Genomic DNA, 21,716 nt, shown 5'->3' on the forward strand with positions numbered 1-21,716 from the left:
CAGGGTTAACAAACTCAAAGTCAGATCTATACTCACCATCTTTCTAAGTCTTTGACCCTGGGCAATAATCCTGTCAGGCTGTCAGCAAATTTCCTGAAAACATTTACCGTGTGTTGCACACTGGGAATATTGTCAGCTGTCACACTTGGAGCGCATGTAATTTGTGTGAACACTAGGTGGGGCTGAGATGACTTTAAGTGTCATGGTTCCTGGAGTCAGTGTTTTCAGTTTGTTGTTCTTTTTCCTCAGTTAATTTTTTTTAAAATCTATATTTTCAGTGTTCTTGTAATTATGTTTGGATTATGTCCTGAAGTTTCTGGGTTTTTGTTTATAATTTAATAAACAAGCTTCAATTAATGTCTATCTTTTATTATCATTCTGCTTTTGGTGATTCGGTTTATACTTATTCTTCTTAGCCTTCCCCGTTCCCTCAGTGTAGGTGTTTTCATGACTTCCTGTCTTATTTTGCCATTCAGTCATCTCAGTTTTCTTCAGTTCATGTTTTGTTGTCCATGCTCCCACGCTCTGTGTTTTCTCTGCTGTCTCCTAGTTTTGCACTTCTGCCTTGAGCCCAGCTTTGTCTCCGTGACATCCAGGAGTAAACATCCTTTTGAGTTTATCCTTTTGTCTCCAGGGTCCTGCCTGCCGCACAGCATATCACGACATTGACACTCAAACTATATATTTTATATTATATATATTTTAGAGTTGTTCTTAAACATGGACTATCTGCAGGTTCTGAACATTTACATTGTGTGCACAGACTCAGATTAAGTCATTATTATTCTGAATTATGTCAAACAACATTTTGGTATCTGAATTTCAGCGTCTGAGCCTAGACACATTTTACACTGAAAAGCAGCTAAATTAGTGTCGAGTCAACCCGGAACCTTAATCGCTGAGATGATAGGCTCTGCAACAGATCAGCAAACCATGTCAGAGTCTACTTATCCAAAACAGATCATGGATTCAGATCTGACATTTTTATCTTCACTTTTTACACCTACATTTTGTTGTTCTTAGGTTAGAAGTGAATAATTAAATTTAGATATCAAATCAAATTAGGATTCCAGCCTCATCTAAAAATCAGTTGGGTGCATGATGACAGCAGGCCTCATAAAAACTATACCGCCAGTGCTACCCCAGAATCTTCTAGCAGATGTATTAATTTAAAATTAATTTCAAATTTTGGTTTGTCTGATTACAGAATTCTGTTTAGGTTTTTCTTACATTTTACACAGTGTCCCAACCTTTTCAGAATCTGGTTTGTTTATTTAAACCAGTAAAATTTTGATCTTTAAATTTTTAACTTCATTTTCATATAAGTGTGATCTTTTTCTAAAAAGACTGCAATGTTTTTCCTCCCCAAGTGACCTTTACACTCTCACATAAACTGCTTAAGCCACACTAGAAGCTAAAAACCAAAACACAGAAAACAAGCTCTTGTAGTTTTAAATTATACAGGTTTTAAATATCTTCACTTAATGTAGATTCATAAAAAGGTGGCAGTTGGCTGTATGAGCATGTGCATGTTAAAAAACCTAAAGTTTTTTATTTTTCCTCATAGCTCAGAGAAGCTGTGCTTGTGCGCGTGTGTGTGCGTTCAGCGGTTCAGCAGCATGTCGGGCAGTGTCTTCAGGTCGATCTGAGGCAACACCCAGAAACAGTAGAGCAGTAACCATAGCAGCAGCAGCACACGTAGCTCCCAGTTCTCCCTCCACCTACACACACAGAGACAAGTGCAACTTTACTTTCTCTTTGCACAGTGTTTGAGCTCATTTGATTTAATTGGTGGTTGAGCTGCACTCTTCGGCTAGTTCACACACTTGTGCTCTTCATAACATTTTCAGTATTGCAGCACATTCTCGCTATATTAACTCAAGCAGCTGTTTTCATTGCAGACAATTTAACATAGAAGAAACCCACATTTGAGGCAAAGCTATGATGCTGAACCAGACTGCACACTACAGCCGTGCTGGAATTAGCTCACACAGATGGAACGGAAATTTGAATGTGCCTTCCTGTCTGTTACAACAAGATGTCTGCTGTGTTACAAAAGTCATGTCCAGTAACAAATCACATTTTTCTGACAGCAACAGATTTCAGCATTTACCATGTTGTAATTTTTTGTTATATTTACTACAAAAACAAGTTGCATGGACCAGCTACGTTGTGATTTCATTCAAAGGAAGTCTGTGTAGTCTTCACAGGTACATCCAAACGTAGGTTCTCCTGCTAATCTGTAAGCTTCAGAGAAATGAAGACGTCCGTCCTTCCTGTGCCACGTATAAATCTAACTCGAGTGCTGTTTGCTCACAAAAACATAATTTGAAGTTACTTCAATTCAGCAGCTACTGTTACAAACTTGGCAACACGGTAAACCTACATCACAGTTAAAGGCTTGAGTGTTACAAACAACTCCAGTCAGGTCCATAAATATTGGGACATCGACACAATTCTAACATTTTTGGCTCTATACACCACCACGATGGATTCCAAATGAAACGAACAAGATGTGCTTTAACTGCAGATTGTCAGCTTTTATTTGAGGGTATTTACATTTGCAAATGTGCCTCCCACTTCTCAAGGGACCAAAAGTAATGGGACAATTGGCTTTTCAGCTGTTAGATGGCCAGGTGTGTGTTATTCCCTCATTACCCCAATTACAATGAGCAGATAAAAGGTCCAGAGTTCATTTCAAGTGTGCTGTTTGCATTTGGAACCTGTTGCTGTCAACTGCCAAGATGAGATCCAAAGAGGTGTCACTATCAGTGAAGCAAGCCATCATTAGGCTGAAAAAAACAAAACAAACCCATCAGAGAGATAGCAAAAACATCAGGCGTCTCAAAAAGAAGGAACGCACCGGTGAGCTCAGAAACACCAAAAGACCCGGAAGACCACGGAAAACAACTGTGGTGGATGATCAAAGAATCCTTTCCCTGGTGAAGAAAACACCCCTCACAACAGTTGGTCAGATCAAGAACACTCTCCAGGAGGTAGGTGTATGTGTGTCAGAGTCAACAATCAAGAGAAGACTCCACCAGTGTGAATACAGAGGGTTCACCACAAGATGTAAAACCTTTGGTGAGCCCCAAAAACAGGAAGGCCAGATTAGAGTTTGTCAAATGACATCTAAAAAAGCCGTCACAGTTCTGGAACAACATCCTATGGACAGATGAAACCAAGATCAACTTGTACCAGAGTGATGGGAAGAGAAGAGTATGGAGATGGAAAGGAACTGCTCATGATCCTAAGCATACCACCTCATCAGTGAAGCATGGTGGTGGAAGTGTCATGGCGTGGGCATGTATGGCTGCCAGTGGAACTGGTTCTCTTGTATTTACTGATGATGTGACTGCTGACAAAAGCAGCACGATGAATTCTGAAGTGTTTCGGGCAATATTTTCTGCTCATATTCAGACAAATGCTTCAGAACTCATTGGACGGTGCTTCACATTGCAGATGGACAACGACCCAAAGCAAACTGCAAAAGCAACCAAAGAGTTTTTGAAGGGAAAGAAGTGGACTGTTTTGCAATGGCCAAGTCAATCACCTGACCTGAATCGGATTGAGCATGCATTTCATTTGCTAAAGACAAAACTGAAGGGAAAATGCCCCAAGAACAAGCAGGAACTGAAGACAGTTGCAGTAGAGGCCTGGCAGAGCATCAGCAGGGATGAAACCCAGCATCTGGTGATGTCTGTGTGTTCCAGACTTCAGGCTGTGACTGACTGCAACCAAGTATTAAAAAATTAAAGTTTGATTTATGGTTCTTATTCTATCCCATTACTTTTGGTCCCTTAACAAGTGGAAAGCACATATGCAAACTGTTGTAATTCCAACACCGTTCCCCTGATTTGGATGTAAACACCCTCAAATAAAAGCTGACAGTCTGCAGTTAAAGCACATCTTGTTCGTTTCATTTGGAATCCATTGTGGTGGTGTATGGAGCCAAAAACGTTAGAATCGTGTCGATGTCCTAATATTTATGGACCTGACTGTAAATCAGGGAAGGAAATGCTCTTACCAAAAATCAAAGTCATCACGGTCAGCTTTTGTAGTTACAGCTCTCCGACTGTCCTGTGAAAATGCCAGTCGCACTCTCAATATACAGTGGTACTCATTGTTTTAACATCTCTGTGGGAGGGAAAGGAGCATCAAACTCACCACTGACTCGGGGCAATGAGCCCCCTTTCTGTGACGGAGAACTGGTGGGATATGGCTTTCACCTTGTCTGCTGGAACCTCCACTGCTCCTGACGAAACAAAAATCTATCACTTTCATTCTCAACAGGAGACAGTAAAGCCAGGAAATAACAAAAACAGTTACTTTTTCAAGCCTCTGGAATCACAGAATAAGTACTGGCATGAAAGCAACACTAAGCTGCTCCAACATTCTGGCTCAAGAAACTTCAGGTTTACAGTGAAAACACTAAAACAAAACAAAGAACCAGACAGGACCAAGCTCTGATTCTACTAATACTTAAGGGTCAGGCAGAACTGAAGAATATAAAAAGGCTTTAAACATTAAAAAAGATCCTTTATTTTTTTCCTTTATTTTCTGCTATGTATTTTTAAAAAGTGAGATTGGTCCAGCTGTGGCTGTAGCTCAGGAGGTAGAGCAGGTCATCTGCTGATAGGTAAAGTTGGTGGTTCAATTCCTGGCACCCCCTAGTCTGCAGGCCAAATATCCTTGGGCAAGATACTAACCCCAACACATTCATACTCTGATAAATGTGTGTGAATGTTAGCTAGAAAGCACAGAAGAAAGTGTTTCACTTTAATGTCTTTAATTCTCAAGTCACAGTCTTGTCTGTCTCATACTGCCTTCCTTTAATTTCCTACAGCCTCCACTTTTCAGGACATTTATAGAAATGTCTAACTGAAAGGCTGGGTCAGAAGAATCCCATCATTTGCCACAACATTGCTTTCCCCCTGGGTAAAGTGTGCTTCTCAGTGTACACTAAGAATAGAAAGCCTACCTCACAGGCTCTGTGTTTTCCCTGGCAGAGACTGGCTTCTGTTGCTCAGCCTCACTGGGATCCCTCCTGTCTGCTAGAACATCAGCATCTCCTAAGGGCTTACATAGCTTCACTCCAGGCAACAAGCAGTGCTGCTGGGATCCAAATACATTCTTTGTCTCTTGGGTGGTCTTTGTGATCACCTAATAGGATAAAAAGAGATATTTTAACAGAATAAAAAGTACAGAAAAAAACGTCACACTTCAACATATCATTGCTTCTGTCCTGCTCATTGTGTGAAAATCATCAACCACTTAATGTATCAGTAATGTCTCTGAGAAACTTGCCAAACAAGCTGAAGGCAGGGCTAGGTGATAAAATGCTAAATACAGCGAAATAACTTTTCCACTATCGAAATATGAGACATGGTCAATATAAAGTCAGCAGAACTCATGTGTTTCACATTTTGAAGGCTAGAGACAATGACGAGTTGTGTAGCGGTACATACCTTAAGAGCAATAGCAAGAGAAAAGACAAAATGACAACAGAAATGCTCCTGAAAACTCGCAACGCAACAGTGTTACTGACCTTTAAGCCCCAAGAAAGTGAAACAGGTTCACATTTACCTCATCGTGCTCCTCTATCAAGTCCACTTCCCTGAAGTCTTCACCCAGCGGATCGAATTGTTGGTCATCTGGTAAAATGTCTGAAGGTGGTGCTGGCTGCAGAGCAGAGACACTCAAAACAGAGGGCCAGGTTTGTGCTTCAGTGTCAGGTTGGTCTGTAAACATGAGCTCTTCTTTGTCAGGGTAGAACAGATCCATGGGCTCAACAGGGTCACCAACCAGATCCTCTGTTGGAGAACCTCGATCAAAGTCCGTGTAAAACAAAACGTCCATGTTTCTGGACAGGGTAGCTGGTTCAGAGCGCAACGTCCTTATCTCATCACTTGGTTCGGTGTTGAATGGATCCAGTGTACTAAGCTGTGTGTTGGCTATGTCGCTGCTACAAAAGGTGTCAGCTAGTTTGCTCTCATGTCCATCAGGTGGATCAGTGGAATTTACAGCATGCTCAATATCCACTATATGAGTTTCAGCCTCTGTAGAAAAGTTAGTTTCTCCCTGAGAATCATCAAGAGGAGGCTTGCATTTATCACCATCTTCACTTATTTCAATCTGACCTTGCACGTATTCATTTGATGATAGATTATGTTCATTTATATCAATTAAATGCTGATTTTCTGGATCCATTAATTCTCCTGAAGATGTGGCTTTAGCATTTTCAAACAGACCCTCAGCAATAATTTCATCGTCTTTATTGGAGGTAGAGCTTTTTTCACCTGGGTTTGCAGTACTGTTGACACACATGTCGGTCACCTCGCTTACAAACACCAATGGCTGGCTGAGATTTTCATCATCAGTACCGTGTTCATCCTGTTCTTCTGGCACACTGACAATAGAGATGGAAGGAATATTCATGCCTATGCTTGGATCCTGACTTGTTGTTAATACTTCCTCTGTGTTGGTAGAAGAGGTGTTGTCTAAAGCTTTAGTAATTTGTACAGAATTATTTGTGTCCTGAGAGTCTTGGCTGTCTTTTAAAAGTCCTTCACTTGCTTCATCTTGTGTTTCTACAAGTACTTCATTCCTGCCCTTTAACATTTCTGGTTCTTTTTTGTTCTCTAAAGAACCACAGCAGTCTGTTTTATGACATTCAGTTTCCAATTCAACCTCCTCAGAGACATTTATGTCTTGCAGAAATTCACTTTGACTGTTAGTTTCTCCTTTGTGGTTCTGTGCATCCACAGATTTCTTCACACATTTCTCATCTCTGTGAGTACCGTCTTCTATAATATTCTCTTTCACAGATTCTTCACAATAGTCGCTGGATGTGTTGGAGCTCAGTATTTGAGGTTCAAGGATATCTTCAGCACCAAAGTCGCTCACTTCAGCTGAAGATTCTTGCTCCTTCTCTTTTAGGGACTCAGACTCTAGCTGTGTTATAACCTCAGTATTGATCTGCTCAGGTACCTGCTCCGTTTCCAAGTCCTTGTTGCTTCTTTCAAGTTTTGAATCTTCCACTTCAGCTACTCGCACTTCCCTTTTCTTAGCATGCCCCTGGAATCTGTCCTGCATGCTCTCCAGTGAGCTCAAAGAGTAAATCCCTTCATCAACACAACACTCACTCAGTGACTGCTCATCAGCGGCTCTTTCTTCTATGGATGGGATAAATCCTTCATCAATAGCAGTTACTTCCACAGGAGTCGCACGGTACACATCCCAAGCTGTTCCAATATCACACAAGCAACTTTGGCTCTCACCATCCTTCTCCCCTGCCACGGCAAGCTCACTCTCCACCCAAGAGTCCGGTGAGCTGATTGCAGAGTCATCCATTACTGACTCTGTGTTTACAGACTCGGGTACTGATGAGCCGGTGGGCGAGTGAGTATAAGACAGCTGTGGGTCATCATTGTTGGTTAAGATTTCTTCCACCGGTTTTATGGGGTCATCTGTGTGGGGCGAATCTGTCAAAATGTCATCGCTGGACCACGATCGAGTTGCCGTAACCCTGAAGGAAGGTGGCATCATGCTTCTGTCTTCCGATACAGAGGAAATTAAGATTTTGGGTGGGGGTTGGGCACAGTCCTTCTGAAACATATAGGACCTCTCCCTTATTCTGCTTCGGTGAGTACCTTTACTCATGTGGTCAGAGTCACTGAAGTTGAGTCGGCCCATAGAGACACTTCGTTCAATTAACTGGCAGGGCTCCTCTGGCTGAGACGGGAACAGGGAAATATCAGTTTTCAAATGACTGCTTAGTCAAAATACAATTCAATTCCAATTCACTGATTTTGTCTAGGTAAGGGATCTTTCATACCTCTTCGATACCAGGGAAGTGCTCCAGGAACTGAGACACATATGTAATGATAGACTGCTCATCTGGTGCATTGATAGACACATCTGAGCAAATAAAGCAAAATTGAGAGAGAACAAGAGTGAAAGAAAGAGTAACTAAATGTAAACATGCCTTTTTATTATTATTATTGTGGTATGATCCTATGTCCAAGATGTGCCCAAAAGACAATCCAGGAACAGGCTTATGAAAATCAAAAAGCCGTGTCCAACTTAAATTAGGTAAGGCTCCTGTTCAACATAATCTCCTTGGGCATGCCTACACAGCTTCCAGTCCAGCTGCTCTGTTTGGAGGGTCTTAGGAGACTCTGACCAGTTTCCTGTCTGTGGCAAAATCTCTACCTCGTCACTGGGGATGAAAGTTAGGTTTCCAGCAGTTTTCACTGGAAGAATGTGATCTTACTAACTCTGACAGTTGTGTGCCAGGCAAGAGACTGAGACCAGGAGCATCGAATGACTGCTTTACAGGAGCACCAAAGCATTCATTACAAGTACAAATACAATGGAACTTCCACGGACTGATCTTAAAAACAAAGCAGCCAATTGAAGACAGCCCAGAGATGCACGAGAGGATTACCTTGAAAGGTTCTATATTTCCACTCATAATAATGGGGAAATCTACAGGCTGTCTGGTTTTTACTGTCTCTTGCATACTAGACCAGGACAAATACAGCATAAGCACTGCAGCTCTGTGTAAAAAGGAACTACCATTACTTTATTAACTCAGTGAAGACTGTCTCAAAGGGCTACTGTGTAGTGTAACAGCATTTTTTATATGTGGTAAAAATAAATGACACTACGCTAAATTTAACAGCTTTGATTTTTTCAAATGATGGTCGATATTCCCCGTCAAATCCTTCAGTCTATCACGTGTACAACAAAAAGGATTTCTCATTCTTTGTTAGCAAATAATCCATCTGAATCTCAGTGTCTGCTAAATCAAGAATTACGTTATCAGCCGAGCTAATGTAAAACATATTTATAGAATACTGTGTGTAACACTGTTTGCAAACACTTCAGATAAAGGTTTCTAGTGGCAGCAGTCTGCCTATGGAGGACAGATGGGAGCATATGTGGTGGTGTAGCATGGGAAACACAAAAGACTACAGGAAGTTACAGTTAAGCAATGTGTCGTATACACAGTGCATGTATTTTTATATTTATGGTCCATTTGTTCTCTGGTGCTGAGTAAAATGTATTTTCTTCCTGTTAATGGGAGTTTACGTTATCATATAACCACTGGGTCATTTTCTTCTCACAAATATAAAAGGTCACTGCTGCATTCCTTACAAAGTAGAATGTAAAACTTCGCCCCCTTAAAAGCAGCATCTCTGAAGGCTATTCATTCTGATACACAAAAGCAGTCGGCTATCCTCAGAAAAGCTGATTCTGACTAGATTCTGACTCTTAACGAAGGTTTTCTTACTGTTGCATTTTAATCTCAAGAAATTACTCACACATTACAAAAATATGCTGATGAGATACACTCAACTACTATTGTCACTGTTCTTGAGCTCTCTTTTATCACGTCATCTGTAAAATAGATGAATTACAGTTTCAGTCACTAGAGTAGTGATTAGGCTGTTAAGTAAAAGTAGCTGTTGTCTTGTTACCTTCAGGTTCCAGAAGGCGCGGTATACCCAGGCTGTAGTGGGCAATTCTGAAGGCATCCTCTAGATTTTCTCTGGAACTTCTCAGTAGGGCTTTCCTCATGTCTACCAAGCTGGAGTCAATGGACTTAATAACAGCCAGGAAAGCCAGACCACTGATCCAGCTTTTACTAAAGTCCTGCACTGCTACACCATACCTGTAACAAAAATAAGAAATAGTCTGTGGAAAGGGCCAGTCCAGGAACACCACCAAAAAAACCCCAAACAAACAAAAACAAATACTACATTGATCATCTCATGGCACTTTCCATTGAAAGCGAAAAAACCTGCATAACCAAAGAGGGAACCCCAAACATCAGACGATGCCCGATGAGTAAGCACTTGGTGACAATGGGAGGGAAGGGCGTCCATTTCACAGGACAACACCTTCGGCAGGACCAGGCTCTAGAGGGGTAACCATCTGCCTCAACCAGTTGGGCAGTGAGGGTAAAAAGGCAAGAGAAAAGCAGAATATAGAGGGACCACAAAGAACTAACTGGATCAAACACAAACAGATACAAAGAATTACTGCTTTTCCAAAAAGGACACAAACTATGTAATTGTATAATGCATGTAACATATTTCCATATAATGGAAACGGCAGCTCCAACTCACTTGCGTGTTCGCTTCTGTACCCACTGCAGTAACTTCTTAATGGCCCTGCTCTGTTCTCGCACGGCTGTGGATGCTGACTGCCTGTCGTCCAATGGCGTGCTGCTGTAGGATGTGTCAGAGTCAGAGCTGGTGGGAATGGATGAAAGGCTGGAAGAGGAGGGGAACTGGCTCCTGATGTTCCCAGTCAGTTCCTTAATCTGGGTGGTGGAAGAGCTGAGTTAGTTGAGCTACTTTACTACTCATTTCAACATTTAGGCATTAAACAGATAAAGTCCTCATATCTATTGACTCATTACATCATGGTTACTATAGTAACCATTGGATGAAATTGTTACCCTTAAACAGATTGTGAAAGAATAAAACTGAGAATTCGTTTAGTGGAGAATCTGTGGAGCTTTTCACCTTTAGTTCAGTTTACACTGTCAGAGTTACTCAGAATAAGAAAACAGCTGTGACTGAACATTTGACAAGATGGGTAACATTTGCCTCTTCACCCCTGATAGCAGCTGATTAGCTGAGTGATCATAGCTACCACGCTTTGAGGCCCATCTACTTAACAGTGATGAACAAAAGTTTCTTTGTCAAAGCACTGATGCCAAAGCAAAAAATAACTTCTGCTGTCAATACATTGTTGGCTTTGCTATAAAATGCCAAATTTTAAGCTACACAAATCTTATATTACAGTTTGTGTTAAACAAAGATTTGCATTGGAAGTTAACAAAAGAAAAAGGTATAGTTTAGCCAATAGCTAACCTCGCCTAGATCTGACTCTAGAATAGAGGAGAAGAGCTTTCTTTCCCTTTTAGAGAAAGGAAGTGCAAAGCTTATGAAAAATACACCGTTTTGTACTAGCATCCTCTTCTTAGAGAAGTGAGAGAGGATTTTGATGAAGAAGCTTCAAGACAAAAAATGCAATTACCTGAAAGAAGAGAATGATGTTCCAAATGAGTCCCAAGATGATGGAGGAATTTCCATCTGCAATGTCAACTGCATCGATACTGACCAGCTTTACCTGTTGACAGAGCGTGTATGTCCTCACAGTTCTGCATTTCATCCAGCAATTTAACCACTGCTTAACTGTCATACTCACATTTCTCTCCTCAAGAAAAGACAGGACCTTGGCGATGTTATTCAGTCGGAAAATACGATGGGAGGACTTCCTGAACCCATGAAGCTGGGAAAAAGTACAATTAAGTATCCTATAAAACAGCAACAACACTTGGCAAAGCAAGTAGTGCAAAACCAATCTAGCACTTAAAAGTCAGTGTTACAGGCTGACCAGTTTACAGCCAGAGAGTTCCTCCAGCAGGGCCATGAGGATGCGCCCATCCCGGATGTCCTGAAAGAGGTCATGGACCTCTATGGGTGGGTCACACTGTGGATGGACAAACAAGAATGAGGAGAAAAGAGGGCTTTCTTTAACAATAGACATGGAGAAAGGAAAAGAGTCTATTACCATTTACAGAAATGATCATGATCATGATCAATTGTTTTCCTTTTTAGGAATTACTAAAGCTGATAATTGGCAGTACAGATGCAGATTCTTGTTTCTGTTAATGTCATAGACAATCATCCAAGCAAAAAGTTGAGACACTGGGTAAAATGCAGATAAAAACAGCATCATATTTAATCAAAAAAATAGTATATATAAATAATACATTTTGAATTCCAGCCCTGACTGTGTTTATGCATTTGTATATCATGAAGTTCTGGTTTCTCCTGATAGAAACCAGAACTTCAATAACTTCATTGCCCCACCTCAACAGTTTAAGAATGAAGATCTCTCAGCTAAAGGAATAATTTAATGTCTTGGCTTTGGTTGTTAGCCACACTGACTCAGTCTTGCAAACCGTTTTGTCAATGACATAGACTATTCAATTCAAAGACTTGACAGGAACAAAAAGTCCCATTTTTGGAAAGTCAACATGTTAAAAAAATGAGAATACCAAAATTTTGAAAACATCTAGAGTCTGCTGTCTTAGCCACAGTTCTTGAGCATTACATAGAGAGTGGTGACCACAAACCCATCATCCAGCACGTATACTGCATTAACCAAGCATGGATCGGTCATCGGATGTTGGAAGATGGGTTTGTATAATACACTGCCAAATCTTTTAAGTTGAAAAAATGTCCCAGCCACTTTTCAAAGGCTGATGAACACTGTGCAGTCTGGTGTGAAAAATTATGTAGCATATCTGGATGACTCTGGTATGTTCTTCCACGTGGTCTGAGAATATGGGCATTTTTGGGGGAACGTGTGACCAAAAGTTTGAAATGAAATGTGGCATTCTTTTTTATTTACAGTTATTAAAACATCTCATTTTGTTGTAGATTGGGTTGTACAAACCTACTTTACATCATTACACCTACATCATTTAAATCTGAATGAAATCTGATATTTAATAAAGTAAACAGAAAATGTTAGCATAAAGGCTCAATTTCAAGAAGTTGAAGAGTTTAGTTTAACATGACCTGTGATGGGAATTAACAAGATCTAAACTGTAATAGATCATTACGCTTCAAGCTGAGCAGCACAGAGCAAAAACAACATTAATACTGTCTTAAATCACTGAAATCTCCGGTTGGCAACAAGCTGATGAAGGTTGGGCATTGAAAGATTGTAGAAACTGTGTAACATTTCCTGTCATCAGCTGTGCAGCAAACTATAAGAGCTTTGTGAAAAATCAAAGGTTCACTGCTGTACACTTTAATTAATGTTAATGTTTTAAACGGATGCTTTGAGTTAGGGCTGGGTGATATGGCCTAAAATCCATATCACGGTATAATATGAAGCATGTGCGGTAACGATATATATCACGATATATTCTTTTCTTCTGTATAACATATTTTACACACTATAAGTCACACTTAAAATCCTTTAATTTTCTCAAAAATCGACAGTGTGCCTTCTGTATGAATTCCGGTTGTGCTTACTGACCTCGAACCGATTTTATGTGGTACACAGCGTGCACAAATCTGTCAAGAAATGTTTTAGTACGACTTTGGTAAGCTATGAAACCGCACCGCTTGATGGATTGTCGGAGCATTATGGCTGCCGTAGTGAGGAGCCTCGCAGAGTAATCTGGGACCTGAAGCAGATGGAGTTTTGGACCCAATGTCAAACGAACACTGCGGCATCACTAAGAGTTAAAAACTGTCTAAATCCTTTCATCTGTAATAAAATGATCAGCGTTGCTGCTTTACCAGGTGTAACAATTAAGTTTAACATCCAGGCATCCATGAATTTATTAAATTCAACGGAGTTAGAAGTTAGCAGGAAGTTAGCTCGCTAGTTTCCACCTAAACATGATATAGCATGTTCTGACTGAGAGATTTCTGAAAAAATTAAAACGTACAGCTCTGCTATCACTTCCAACATAAATGAAAACAGAAAACTGAACAGCAGCGACTTTTTTAGGGTTACTGAAGTTGGACTAGCTGGTACATAATGATGTCCTACGTGATCACTAGTAAAACAGCTACGTTAGCATAACACATAGCACAGTGAAGCTGAAGGATGAACGCTAACTTGATACTCGATAAAAGTTAACGTGAAGGTTTCTGGCGGTCAGGGACAAATGTAATTGCATGACAGGATGCCGCAAACAGACCAAACTTCAGTCAGGAGAACAACTGAGATCATCCATCCACAATACGAGGTTAGTCATTAACATACTGCAACAACATGGGAATAGAGCAGCTGCGAGACAATTCAACATTGATTGATTGGTAATTTATTTCAACATGTGAACAATATAATAATAATATAATAACAATAAAATAAGAAAGAAAAAAAATACTATACAAATTACATACAAAAAAAACCGTTCTGATTAATTTACATGTTGAAAGGGAGTGGGAAGAAGTAAACACTTATTTAATCCCACCCCTTTGTATGGAAGCCCGTTTCCCCCACTAATAAAAAAAAAAAAAAAAAAAAAAAAGATCCATAACTCAAAATTTCGAGTTATTTTCTCGAAATTTCAAGTTATTTTCTCGAAATTTCAAGTTAATATGTCGAAATTTCGAGAAAGTAACTCGAAATTTCGATTTATTAACTCAAAACTTTGAGAAAAGCAACTCGAAATTTTGAGTTAGCGCTGCCAATCAGTAATCTACGTGAATGACATCATTTCCTTGTTACCCGGAAGCTGAAGCCCTCAGCTACAAATGCTACAGCTAAGCTACCGTTATTACATCCAGTCGTGAATGCACAGATTGCTGCGTGTTTTCAGCCTGGCTTCACAAATGATGAAATCCCTGTGTTATTAGCTGAATCACACGGTGTTACTATCAGCAAACGTACTCGCGAAAGCGCCAATTTGTTGGGATCCGTTTTTGAGTGCGCGTTCCTCTGCGCCATATGCTTCCGGGTAACAAGAAAGCGACCTCATTCACGTATATTTTTGATTGGCAGAGCTAACTCGAAATTTTGAGAAAAGTAACTCGAAATTTTGAGTTATATTTCTCGAAATTTCGAGTTATTTTCTCAAAATTTCTAATAAGCCATTCCTCTGCGGATGATCTGTTAGCTGTTTGACAACTACTCTTTTTTGAGATGAAAGGAAGGTTGGAGATTGGCCTATAATTAGCTAAGACAGCTGGGTCAAATGATGGGTTTTGAAGTCTTGGTTTAATTGTTACCTGCTTAAAGACATGGTACGTAGGCCAACGGCAGCAAGTGCAAGCACAGGCTTATCGTTAAAATCAGTCTGCATGAGCCAACACTTAGCTCTGTTGTCATAACAATTAAAAAACAACTCAGGGATTTGTGAACCAGTCTGAACATGGTTTGCATGTTGTGTGGTGGAGGGGTCAGAGGGTGGGGGAATCAACTTTCCAAGTTGACAGACAAACGCATGATTGTCAATTAGTGGGTCAGAAATTTGACACATGGCCAAAGAGTGAATAAGAGAAGAGAGGCTCATTGTGTGAGGCAAAACAAAAGCCTTGATCAGACACTCCAACTCACAGCTAACTCTGACTCACCCCTGATTAGAACTGCCAACAAAAGCAAAACAGAAGCTCCAGAGCAGAAAAGCACAGACTCCACAGAATCATAATCAGTCTCTAGAAACAGAGTATGTCTGGGGAATAGATTAACAGTAGATTGGATCAACAGTAGAAAACCAAATGAAAGTTTAATGTCACACACAGGCAGTTTCACACAACCACATACATAATTCAGAGTGGCTGTCCCCATTTATATCCATCTTGTGTGTCCTACCATGTGTATGAGCGGGTTTCTCTGCTTAACCGCAGTTAGATTAAAGAGTAGCAACTGCAGTAACTGAGCATGATTTATGTTTCTAGTCCTGTGAATGTTCTGCAGTGATAACATCCTGATGCTCTGCACAAACCTTTTCTAGGTGGAGGTTTATCCAACGGGTGAAGGTCCTCTTCTGAACCAGTTCCCTTTCAACTGTAACACAGAAAAACAAGAAAAAAGGATTTGAGAGTTACTTTATCAAAGAAGACAGCACACGTAGGTCTACTGCGGTTACTATTCAAAACAATGCATTGCATTGTGACATAATGTTGTTCAGTCACAATGCATGGAAAGTAGTATTTAGAGAGTATGCTCCAAATGTTATTGTCTCATAAAAAGAACAATTTAATTAGGGTTGGAGCCCATCCCAACTGTCACGATATGAGAAGCGGGGTACACCCTGGACAGGTTGCCACTTTATTGCACAACCAACACAGAGACAGGCAACCATTCACACTCACAATAAAACCTATGGCAAATTCAGAATCACCAACAAGCCTAACAAGGATGGCTTTGGAGTGTGTGAAGAAGCTGGAGGATCTGCAAAGAACCCACAACGGGAGAACATGTAAACTCCCCTGCTTGGCAGCGGATTTGGGCCTATTATCAGTCAGTGTGTCACATGTGCTCTCTGACTACTTCCAGTAGTCATGCCTGTAAACTCTGTTATCTGTCCACTAATAAACTACAAATACACCAATGATATACAGAATACAGATACACCAGTAATATTTGTTTGGTTCACCTCAGGCCAGGTGGACCGCTGAGCTAATGACCAACTAGCGGAAACTCTAGTTGGTCAGATGAATTACAATTATTATTTTTTCCTGTTAATTTCCTTTACCAATACTAGAGAGGCAGAAGTTGCAACATAGAGAGTGGATGTATGGAGGGAAACAACTAGAGAGCGGACCGGAGGGGTTGCCATGGCAGCAAAGTCAGCTGTTATTTATTTCCATGTTCAGAATGGGTCAGGTACTGAAGCAAACGCTGCAGACAAGGGTAACGAGAGCTTATACAGTTGCAGTAATGCTGAATGTTTCATCATCATCATCATCATCATCATCACAGTGCAGTTTGATGACAGGTCACCTTAAAGCAAAAATCAATATCAGCTGCACCTCTGTATCAGAGGAGTAACATGTAGAATGCTGATACATCTTGTCAATGTGTCCAGTAAAGTGAACCTCAGCAGTGTTTCCTCAAAGGGAATGCCTTCCAGCAGAGGATTTACCTCACTGTTCTCAGAGAGTGCCAGTTTTGGTATTTAGGGGGTGTAGCTGAGGCTTTTGTCACAGCAGACAGAAGAAGGGGGTGGCGTTAGGTGAGAAAACCGAAAAAGCATGACGGGAAAAAGCCTGAGGAAAGATGAGCCAGATGAACTGAAGAGTATGCTCTAAAACAATTATAGAGTAGCCAGTGCTACAGACTGAATCCCACCGTACTCGATGATCAAGGGTTCAAAGTACATACTTCTAGTTAGGTCCTAACTATTCCCACAATGATGAAATAGTTTCAGTACCAATTCTATTTCATCTTGTGATGCTAAGCCTTTTTATGGGTCTCTCTGCTTTCAGCAGTCATATCCTCAAACACTGATGCCACTCTTGTTGACTATTTTTAATTGAGCTTCACTAAGTTCCTATTAAAAAAAAGAATTACTTACTTCCCACTTCTAAAAAGGATACACTGTTAGGTATGCAAGACACTGACTTAATGTTTCATTAAAACATCAGCCACTTGCCACAGTTCAGCATTCATTTCCTAACAGGGACCAGAGCAGTGTGTCAGATATTACACCTGGGGCCCGTTCTTCGTACGTCGCTTACTACATCCAAGATCAAATGACACATCCAAGACCAAACCATCGCGCTAACCGTGAGCTCGCTAATCCGGTTCCCCGAACACACCTGCTGTTGACGATCAGTACAGCTGGATGAAGTAATGTGAGATCACTGGGTGTCGTAAAAGGGGCTACGCATCGATAGTAGAAACAGTGATCGGCAACCCTCTGATTGGTCGGCGAAAATGTCGAAGGAGAGCGCTCGGTATTTTTCGGCAGCAGAGCAAGAACTCTTGAGTGAGGGATTTCGGGAGTTTCAGAGTTTAATCAGAACGCAAGGAAACACTGCAAAGGCTGCAAAAGGAAGGAGAGAGGGCTGGCAGAAAGTTGCTGACAAATTAAACTCGTAAGTAATTTAATAATAACAATAATAATGGAGTGGATTGATATAGCGCTTTTCAAGGCACCCAAAGCGCTTTACAATGCCACTATTCAGTCACTCTCACATTCACACACTGGTGGAGGCAGCTACGGTTGTAGCCACAGCTGCCCTGGGGCAGACTGACAGAAGCCAGGCTGCCATATCGCGCCATCGGCCCCTCTGGCCAACACCAGTAGGCGGTAGGGTAAATTTATTATATTACACTATATTATCCAATATTATATTACATTATATTATATTATGTTATATTATATCCCCTTACACAGAGCCACAACAGGACCCACTAGAACATGGGAACAAGTAAAAGGGAAATATAAGAATATTCTACAGAATGGTAATATTTATCACTTATATTGCTTGTCGTCTCTTGGAAAGAGACCCTGAAATAATCTGTTTGTTTGTTCATAACAGCAACCAAGAAAAGGGCAGAGCAAAAAAAAAAGACAGGTGGTGGTCCTGCACCCCCTCGTCAACAAGTTGGTTAAGTGAATAATACCCTCACGGGAATATCGATATCTCTCTATGAGCACACTGTCGCGCTGAGCTAAAGGATCCTGTCTGTCCCGCAATATACGCTGAATTCTGAGGACTCTCCTTATCAATCTTGCACCTTCCGCAATGGGTTGCTCGTGTAAACGGACAGGACATGGCTGCGACAGACTTCCCAAATCCACCTTCGCTTTTATAGCCGTGGTCTCCCATCTTGATTACACGAAGTAATTTCCAGTTACTACTCTGAAATATGAATTACATCTGTAATAATCACATACATGTAATAGAATGTTAATAGTACATTTCCCTTTTTTAGGAAATGACCTGTATGTATCTGTGTGACATCAATAAATGGATCAGGTGCTGCATTATCTTTAGTTACATTGATAATATTTATTTATGGTGAAACAGTGGTGGAATATCGCTGTTGCTTTCGTATAAATGAAGCGGACATACCTGCGTGGCCGCGATCTAATCCTGTTTACATAAAGTGAACCTGCTCCCGAGCAGGTTTACGCTTACGGCTCTGTTGCTATGGCAGCAAGTCCCGGATGAGCTTCGGGGAACCGAACGATCCAGGATCACGCGAAATCGTCAACAATCAAATCCAGCTAACCTACTTAGCGAGGTACGAAGAACGGACCCCTGGAAAAACGATTTCAGCTGCTGACATTACTTTCATAACACATAATGAATGGGCTTCTTTCAAAAGTTATGTCAGATTTCATAACTTGGTGATTAATGGATAAGCTTTGACTGTACTACAATAGATATATGATCATCATTTTATTCAAATGTGAGGGTAGATTACCAATCATTTCAGAAGAAAGCAAACAAACTCAGTACTGGAAATTGTTGTTCTGGTTGTCGCACATCTGTCATCCTCTTTTAGAAAATGCCTACAAACTGATTTTTTTTATTTTTTGGTCATGAGTTTTTTTGAAGTTCGGAGCTCATGTTTATCTTTACGTGGTTTTCATGTGTCCTTGGTTCTGCAGGTCTGTTGTATCATGTTCTTATATTCATCAGTATTCTGTACTTTCAGTTCTTGCTTTGTTTTAGTCTTAGTATAGTTTTTGTGCCTCTTTCTTTCACCCTGTTAGATTCACTTGTGTTCACTGTCTTTTGCCTGGATCCTCTCACTCATTCATTGCAACAGATTTACTTGAACAGCACACAACAACACAAAGACGTAAGCTACAGTTAACTGGTTAGCACTGGAGCAGGTAATATATATTCTCACCAACAAAGCTAATGGCACAAAACATTAGCTAGAAGAAAGACACCGGGGATGGGGATGTAACTGCATCACCATCAACATTCATGAAGCTGCTATTTCACATGTTGCAAGTAACTCCATGTATCTCAGATTGTGCTTGAGGCATTGAGAGAACAGACTGAGCAAAATATGACTAACTTTAAGATGACTGTTACCACCCACGGTTTTTTAAATCCTGCCTTGTATACGTAAGGCTTCAAATTTATTTGATGATTTCACTTCTGAACTCCATAGCAGCAGCATTATTTACCCTCTCACATGTCTAAAACACATTTTGTATTGTTTAAAATGTGTCGCTGACATTTGTGAGAATTTTGAGACCAAACAAATCAGAGTTATCCAAAAATTGGGATTTATGCTCAGTTACCCAACAACCACCTTTCATCTGTGCTCAAGTTACATTTATCTAAGCCAAGCCTTCTCTGGCTGGCTGCTCTCATTTGTTTGCTGTGCAAATTTTTTTGTTTTTAAATTATGGGCAGTATGAAGGATGTATTTACAGCTTTAATGATATTACTGGGTACACAGAGGTGGAGGAAGAGCACTCAGAAAGTTAGCAATTATAATTAATTAGTAAGTGGTTAGGTGTTCACTTTTGGCTCCAAATCTACTGGAAACATTTTCACTGATTCTTTTATTTACAGCATGTTTTAAGAGATTTTCTGCTGGGGATACATGTTATATGTACAGGTTGTTAAGCCATACTTAAAACTGTGTGTCGCTTTGTCACAGGAATGTCCGTGTATCAAAATTAAAATGTTAAAAAGTTCTTTTACACTTCATTCTAATCTGCTATCAAATGTATTCTTCTGCTGGGATTGCAGCTACTAGAACACAGAACACACGTCAAGAATACCCGAGCAAACAGTCGCAGTGTTATCACTGTGATCTGCGACAAACTGCAGCGATTTCCACGTCTTCTTCATCAGGCTGTGAGACAGTAAGCTTTAATGTTTAAATAGTCTTCACAGCTCTAAATGTGCAGTCGCCGCTTTGGAAATAAACAGCAGCACTGAGAACACAGTGATAAAATAATTAACTGGAATTAAAATCTTTATTTTATTGCTCTGTGCAGCACTGATCTTTTGTCCTTTTATCAACAGTGTTGCAGTTTACTGGTTTACATTTATGCTTTTTAGAGCTCATCACCATTTGATAACATCTCTGGAGGGATTATTTTCTTTGAAGGAAGAGTCATGCGATCCATGAAACACCCCTTCGTGTTTGATCAGCTGCTGTCACCCCTTTCATATGAACATGCAGGGGAAACTCGGGGTTAACTTAAGAGTTGATAACCAGCTTCATGTTACTGCTGACGCTGATCAACAATGTTAGGGCAAGTGAATCCAGATAACAGAAAGATATCCCAGATAGGTTGAACTGGCTTTGTAGTAAAAAATGGACTGGTTCTTATACAGCATTACCTGACATGTTGTTTTTAATTAAACGTCTTTAAAAGATGGTAATTTCAAAGGGAAGGGTTAGCTTTGACTTCTGCTAGTTTGAGCCACAAAGACAACTTCTTACACTCTGATAACACTGAAAATGAATCACTGCACATATCTTGGATCCACCTACACATTCACTGGTGTCACTCTGAATGCCGACTCAAGAGATGAAATACTGCAAATTCCCAGAGAAAGTCCTTTCTTTTAGTGATTGTGATTGTTTTGTGTTTGGGGACCTAATTATTATCAGTATTACACTTGCAGCGTTAATGCTGGTTTGTGACTCAAGGTAACAGAATACCAAAATAGCAGTAGAGCAATTTCACTGAAATATTTATTGAGCAGCTATGACAGGAGCATCCCTTTAGACTGCAGTGCTGCATCATCCAGAGACATTACATAACAGCAGAGTTCAAAGAAGCTGTTTCCCCACGCTTTGGTCCACTCTTTCCCCGTCGACATTTAACCCATTAAATTGTTTTAATCAAATCTCCGAAAACGTTACAGCACTCTTGTAAATATGTGATGTCTCAATAAAGCGCAAATGCAAACACTGAGCGAGAGGGGCTGCTGTTGTGTGTGTGTGTGTGTGTGTGTGTGTGTGTGTGTGTGTGTGTGTGTGTGTGTGTGTGTGTGTGTGTGTGTATAATAGCAAACACTGAAATACAGTTTTTGCACGCAGCATTGAATTTTGTTCACTCAAATTTAGCTTTTCTTCGCTCAAAATAAATTTCTCCTCAACATGCAACACTTGCACCTGCAAAATGTTTTTTACGTGCGCTCAGAATAGTGGCACAAAAATAACGCCATAACCCAGTGGTTCTCAAACATTTTTTGCTAGGACCCCCTTTGATTTACAAGAAAAAT

The 21,716-nt window shown here is 40.4% G+C and overlaps 1 protein-coding gene across 3 annotated transcripts in view; it reads right to left on the reverse strand.

Annotated features, from left to right (window-relative positions):
* The window catches only part of clmna (calmin a), a 36,704-nt gene that overhangs the window by 1,109 nt on the left and 13,879 nt on the right, over positions 1–21,716 (reverse strand). Inside the window, exons 2-13 of one of the 3 annotated variants that reach the window (XM_086274961.1) lie at positions 15,497–15,558; positions 11,416–11,511; positions 11,227–11,310; positions 11,056–11,148; positions 10,137–10,333; positions 9,486–9,679; positions 7,838–7,920; positions 5,587–7,734; positions 4,982–5,163; positions 4,168–4,249; positions 4,028–4,080; positions 1–1,721 (exon numbers count right to left, since the gene is read on the reverse strand). The exon at positions 1–1,721 is cut by the window's left edge and continues 1,109 nt beyond it. In XM_086274961.1, the coding sequence (XP_086131087.1) occupies positions 1,604–1,721; positions 4,028–4,080; positions 4,168–4,249; positions 4,982–5,163; positions 5,587–7,734; positions 7,838–7,920; positions 9,486–9,679; positions 10,137–10,333; positions 11,056–11,148; positions 11,227–11,310; positions 11,416–11,511; positions 15,497–15,558 (3,392 nt within the window). In that variant the 3' untranslated portion in view covers positions 1–1,603. Of the gene's footprint in view, positions 1,722–4,027; positions 4,081–4,167; positions 4,256–4,981; positions 5,164–5,586; positions 7,735–7,837; positions 7,921–9,485; positions 9,680–10,136; positions 10,334–11,055; positions 11,149–11,226; positions 11,311–11,415; positions 11,512–15,496; positions 15,559–21,716 lie in introns of all 3 variants that reach the window. The other 2 variants (XM_086274960.1, XM_086274959.1) reach the window with 2 other exon arrangements.

Source organism: Aulonocara sp. 'chitande type north' Nkhata Bay, linkage group LG19 (genome assembly GCF_057382095.1).
Source record: "Aulonocara sp. 'chitande type north' Nkhata Bay isolate Kocher_YH1m ecotype deep benthic linkage group LG19, A_spYH_male_GT1.1, whole genome shotgun sequence".
NCBI classification, from domain to species: Eukaryota; Metazoa; Chordata; class Actinopteri; order Cichliformes; family Cichlidae; genus Aulonocara; species Aulonocara sp. 'chitande type north' Nkhata Bay.